Source organism: Rhinolophus hipposideros (assembly GCF_964194185.1).
Source record: "Rhinolophus hipposideros genome assembly, chromosome: 26".
Taxonomy (NCBI): domain Eukaryota; kingdom Metazoa; phylum Chordata; class Mammalia; order Chiroptera; family Rhinolophidae; genus Rhinolophus; species Rhinolophus hipposideros.
In genome coordinates, this window is record NC_138072.1 from 25417185 (window position 1) to 25423292 (window position 6108).

Sequence of the window (6108 nt, forward strand, 5' to 3'; positions counted from 1 at the left end):
CATGAGAAGCAATTTGAACAGAGACAGAAAGGGCACTGGCGTAGTGCTACCTAGCGGGCAGCCGATGTAGTTTTCATATATTCTGCTTATAAGATCAGGACTTAAGCCTACATCTGACTACACAGCATGGTTAGGACCACCCAAATCAGATGATGTGTAACCTCAGAAGACAGACATATCTCTGAAAGTTATTTTCTACAAAAACATTTTAGGCCACATGTGCTTCTTATCAGCAAGATATGCCAGAAAACATGACCTTGCTATAACAAAAGCGGATAACCATAGGGCAAAAATACACTGTGAGAAAAATGAGCCGGGGCTGGCCGGGCCGGAGCCGCTACGGGGGGGGGGCCTGAGGCACTACAGAAAGTGGGTTTGAGCCTCAAGGATGACGGTGCTGCAGGAACCCGTCCAGGCTGCTATATGGCAAGCACTAAACCACTATGCTTACCGAGATGCAGTTTTCCTCGCAGAACGACTGTATGCAGAAGTACACTCAGAAGAAGCCTTGTTTTTATTGGCAACCTGTTATTACCGCTCAGGAAAGGCATATAAAGCGTATAGACTCTTGAAAGGACACAGTTGTACAACACCACAATGTAAATACCTGCTTGCAAAATGTTGTGTAGATCTCAGCAAGCTTGCAGAAGGGGAACAGATCTTATCTGGTGGAGTATTTAATAAGCAGAAAAGCCATGATGATATTGTCACTGAGTTTGGTGATTCAGCTTGCTTTACTCTTTCATTGTTGGGACATGTATATTGCAAGACAGATCGGCTTGCCAAAGGATCAGAATGTTACCAAAAGAGCCTTAGTTTAAATCCTTTCCTCTGGTCCCCCTTTGAATCGTTATGTGAAATAGGTGAAAAGCCAGATCCTGACCAAACGTTTAAATTAACATCTTTACAGAACTTTAGCAACTGTCTGCCCAACTCTTGCACAACAGTACTATCTAATCATAATTTATCTCACAGACAGCCTGAGACAGTTCTTACGGAAACACCCCAGGACACAATTGAATTAAACAGACTGAATTTAGAATCTTCCAATTCAAAGTATTCCTTGAATACAGATTCCTCAGTGTCTTATATTGATTCAGCTGTAATTTCACCAGATACTGTCCCTCTTGGAACAGGAACTTCCATATTATCTAAACAGGTTCAAAATAAACCAAAAACTGGTCGAAGCTTATTAGGAGGACCAGCTGCTCTTAGCCCATTAACCCCCAGTTTTGGGATTTTGCCATTAGAAACCCCAAGTCCTGGAGATGGATCCTATTTACAAAACTACACTAATACATCTTCTGTAATTGACGTGCCACCCACCGGAGCCCCTTCAAAAAAGTCTGTTGCCAGAATCGGCCAAACTGGAACAAAGTCTGTCTTCTCACAGAGTGGAAATAGTCGAGAGGTAACTCCAGTTCTTGTTGCACAAACACAAAGTTCTGGCCCACAAACAAGTACAACACCTCAGGTATTGAGCCCCACTATCACATCTCCCCCAAATGCACTGCCTCGAAGAAGTTCACGACTTTTTACTAGTGACAGCTCTACAACCAAGGAGAATAGCAAAAAATTGAAAATGAAGTTTCCACCTAAAATCCCAAACAGAAAAACAAAAAGTAAAACTAATAAAGGAGGAATAACTCAACCAAACATAAATGATAGCCTGGAAATTACAAAATTGGACTCTTCCATCATTTCAGAAGGAAAAATCTCCACTATCACACCCCAGATCCAGGCATTTAATCTACAGAAAGCAGCAGCAGGTTTGATGAGCCTTCTTCGTGAAATGGGGAAAGGTTATTTAGCTTTGTGTTCATACAACTGTAAAGAAGCTATAAATATCTTGAGCCACCTACCTTCTCATCACTACAATACTGGTTGGGTACTGTGCCAAATTGGAAGGGCCTATTTTGAACTTTCAGAGTACATGCAAGCTGAAAGAATATTCTCAGAGGTTAGAAGAATTGAGAATTATAGAGTTGAAGGCATGGAAATCTACTCTACAACACTTTGGCATCTTCAAAAGGATGTTGCTCTTTCAGTTCTTTCAAAAGATTTATCAGACATGGATAAAAATTCACCAGAGGCCTGGTGTGCTGCAGGGAACTGTTTCAGTTTGCAACGGGAACATGATATTGCAATTAAATTCTTCCAGAGAGCTATCCAGGTTGATCCAAATTATGCTTATGCCTATACTCTATTAGGGCATGAGTTTGTGTTAACTGAAGAATTAGACAAAGCATTAGCTTGTTTTCGAAATGCTATCAGAGTCAATCCTAGACATTATAATGCATGGTATGGTTTAGGAATGATTTATTACAAGCAAGAAAAATTCAGCCTTGCAGAAATGCATTTCCAGAAAGCACTTGATATCAACCCTCAGAGTTCAGTTTTACTTTGCCACATTGGAGTAGTTCAGCATGCACTGAAAAAATCTGAGAAGGCTTTGGATACTCTAAACAAAGCCATTGTTATTGATCCCAAAAACCCTCTATGCAAATTTCACAGAGCCTCAGTTTTATTTGCAAATGAAAAATATAAGTCTGCATTACAAGAACTTGAAGAATTGAAACAAATTGTTCCCAAAGAATCCCTCGTGTACTTCCTAATAGGAAAGGTTTACAAGAAGTTAGGTCAGACGCACCTCGCCCTGATGAATTTCTCTTGGGCTATGGATTTAGATCCTAAAGGAGCCAATAACCAGATTAAAGAGGCAATTGATAAGCGCTACCTTCCAGATGATGAGGAGCCAATAACCCAAGAAGAACAGATCATGGGAACAGATGAATCCCAGGAGAGCAGCATGACAGATGCGGACGATACACAACTTCATGCAGCTGAAAGTGATGAATTTTAACTTCTGGAAATCAGACTTTTACAACTGGATGTGTGGCTAGTGCTGACGTGTTTCTTGTCCCTCCATATACTGAGTCTTCACTCTTGAGCCACAGTGTCATCATACGTCACTTATACCATGAGTGTGCCACTTTCATTGGACCCTGACTACACAGAATGAAAGGCAGTGCAATATTTAGCTGCTAACAAGACTGGCTCTTTCACCAGTATGAATGACAATTTAGGGGGATAGGGTGGGGAACTTTCTTTTCTTTTTTTCTTTAATCTCCCTTTGTTGGAAAGCTATCATGGAAGGAAGAGTTATGTTTGATCTTGAAGGAACCATTAGATATGGAAAATAGTGATGAACCAGAATTTCTTGGTCATTTTTCCAAAAATTTGTTTTTATTTGGTTCTGTTCCTGATAAACAGAGTGACTGACCTTTATTTCTAGGTTCTTCAAGAATTAGCAAGTGTTAGCAAGTGCCAGGTGGAACAATAAAAGACATTGCCTATAACAGAATAACTTGATTGCCAAGGAATATAAATTACCTTAAACTTGCAGTGTCTCCCATAAGCAAATGTAATTGGCATACTGGGACTCGTGTGTAGGAATTAAATACCCTCCAAACAGTGTACACTTATTCTTGGCAAGAATTCTAACCAAGAATTTTAATTTATTCATCTTGCTTCAGTGTTGATCATTGTTGTCTTGATATTGCAAACTTTAAAGTTGGTCCTTACCATATTGCCTGTTCTCTAAGCTCTGTGGGATCACCTTTAACATTCAGAGATGATAAAGTGGTCGCCCACTGAAAAGCGAAAACAAGTCTCTTAATAACCATTTTAAGTTCACCGTAAGAATCAAAATGAGAACACTAAAGTAGAGAGACTTTAAGAGATCATGATAGTGAAAGCCTTAATACAATCAGAATTGTACCGTAACCTTGACTCTATGTTTGTTCAAGACAGTACCCTTTGACTTTTCTAAGTGTTTAAGCAGGTGCAAGAATGTGTGTGGTCACCTTTGGGTGAGGTCATTTCCATTCTTTTCGGCTCTCCCAGCTTCACATTATTTTCAGTTAATGTGAGTCACCAAAACATTTACTGAGAGTGATTGAGTTTAGGATATTGGAAATTTTTAGCTGCAAAAAAAAAACCAAAAAAAGTCCTGTGAAAGAGATGAGTTCTCTCCTGAGTTTATCATAATATAGGTTGGTGTCTTTGGGGAATGGCCACAATTTTAAAGATCTAATTATGCATAATAAAATGGAAATTATTGGAATTTCACGGTAAAAAAAAAAAATACATTGTGATAAGAGTACACATAATAAAAGAGTTCTCTGTTATTAAATAAAAGAGTTATTAAATAAACTATCCGCTATAACAAAAGCGGATAACCATAGGGCAAAAATACACTGTGATAAGAGTACACATAATAAAAGAGTTCTCTGTTATTAAATAAAAAATAAAAAATAAAAATATTAAATAAAAAAAAATTTAAAAAACCCACAAAATGTCATAGCAGATATAAAATCCACATAGAAGAAGCAAAGAGAAAAAGAGACACCAGACAATGGAGGTCAGTGGTTTTCAGGAGTGTAGATTTGATAAAATACAGAGGAAAGGGACCTGATCTGGAAGTAGAGATAATCCTTGATATGGAGGGCAGAAAATGGGCACTCAAATAATAAATTGTTTGTATTCCTGAGGAAGGAAAAAAAGAACAATTGAAACAGAATCAAATACCAAATTTATAATGGAAGAATGTTCTTCCAGAATGAGAAAAAATTTGTGTACATGTTGAAAATGGTCAAAGTGTCGAAGTCAAAATTCAGTGCAAAATACAACCACACCTAGCCAAAAAAATTATAGGCTAAAGATTTCCTAATTGCATCCACGAACAAAAACTATAACCTACGTAAGAATAAGAATCACATTAGCCTTAGAGTTCTATAACAACAACAACAGCAACAACAACAACAAAAACTAGGGAAAAAAAAGAACAATATGAATAGAATTATCTGGGAAAGTTTATGACCCAATAATCCCATAAGACATTGAGATAAAGGAATGGAAAAAGATTCTTATATATACAAGTACTCAGAAAATGCATCATTTGTATAATTTGGCAAAAAAAAATCTTTGTGTTGCTAAGAGTAAGGAAAAGCAAAGATGTTTGTATATTAATATTGGTGGAAGTATAAATGGCACGTCCTTTTTTGAGACATCTTGTCGTGATACATCAAATTTTAAAGTGTGTTCTTGGCTCTATAATTAATTAATGTCAGTGATTTGTAAAGTCCTCTAAAATAGAGCACTGGGACTCTCAAATTTATTGATCATGTGCTTTTGTAATTAAACTAGTCTAGGTAAAGTCTGTGCTTTAGGGTTTGATGCAGAGAAGGAAAAAAGTTGGGTTACAGGTAGCCCTAAATCTACATACTTCAGGGTTCTCTTTAAAGTCCATTCACGTACTTACATGGTTCTGCCAGTCCTGAGAAAAATGCATGTTAAGTGCTGCTTGGAAATATGGAGACGCCACAGAGCTTGGACCCCGGCAGACCTGGGAGCACCTTTCTCTTCCTCGCAATGGACTTGGGGAAGACATTTTCATTACGACTTGTAAAATAGGTAGAACAATTTGCACTTCACAGAACTGTGGCAAGGACAGAATGAGATAACATACATAAAACTTCCATGGTGTTACCTGACACATAGTATATACTCAATAAAGACTATTATTATTTTATTGTCAACTCACAATCTTGGCTATTGACCCATTTAAAAATGCTGTCTTGTGCTTAATTGAATAGGGTTCCGGAGAAAATGAAGCTATTTGATGCAGTACTTCACCGGGGGAGCTTTTCTTGTTGTGGACATCCATGTGCTGTGTGTTGTTTGATTTCACTTCTTCTTTTTTTTTTATCTTTTATTTATTTTAAGTGTGTTTTTCCAGGACCGATCAGCTCCAAGTCAAGAAGCTGTTTCAATCTAGTTGTGGAGGGCGCAGCTCACAGTGGGCCATGTGAGGGATCGAACCGGCAAACTTGGTGTTAAGGGCACCGCGCTCTAACCAACTGAGCTAACCGGCCGCCCCTGTCTTGTTTTACTTTTTGCCGTAAAGTTCTTACCTCATATCTTCAGCCAACACTCAAGTACTGTTCCAGGCCTCTCTCTTGTTTTACAATGACCTTAGGTCAGCACTACCATGTGCAAAAATATACCGCATTTCATGATGGTTGACAGAAAGGACAGCTAATCCCA

At 38.2% G+C, this 6108-nt stretch overlaps 1 protein-coding gene across 5 annotated transcripts; it reads left to right on the forward strand.

The window, feature by feature from the left end:
- The first annotated feature begins 322 nt into the window (after positions 1 to 322).
- LOC308493364 (cell division cycle protein 27 homolog) lies at positions 323 to 4136 on the forward strand. 5 transcript variants are annotated; one of them, XM_081039411.1, is made up of 3 exons: positions 323 to 490; positions 630 to 2623; positions 2688 to 4136. In XM_081039411.1, exons 1-3 carry the CDS (start codon positions 424 to 426, stop codon positions 2760 to 2762), a joined length of 2136 nt encoding a protein of 711 aa, XP_080895537.1. In that variant the 5' UTR covers positions 323 to 423; the 3' UTR covers positions 2763 to 4136. The 5 variants fall into 5 exon arrangements, with proteins under 5 accessions (XP_080895537.1, XP_080895535.1, XP_080895536.1 ...); XM_081039409.1 differs by having other exon boundaries at positions 323 to 2623; XM_081039410.1 differs by having other exon boundaries at positions 630 to 4136.
- Positions 4137 to 6108: the final 1972 nt, after the last annotated feature.

Coding starts and splice junctions, on each gene's coding strand:
- LOC308493364 (XM_081039408.1), top strand. CDS start 389: ATGACGGTGCTGCAGGAACCCGTCCAGGCTGCTATATGGCAAGCACTA.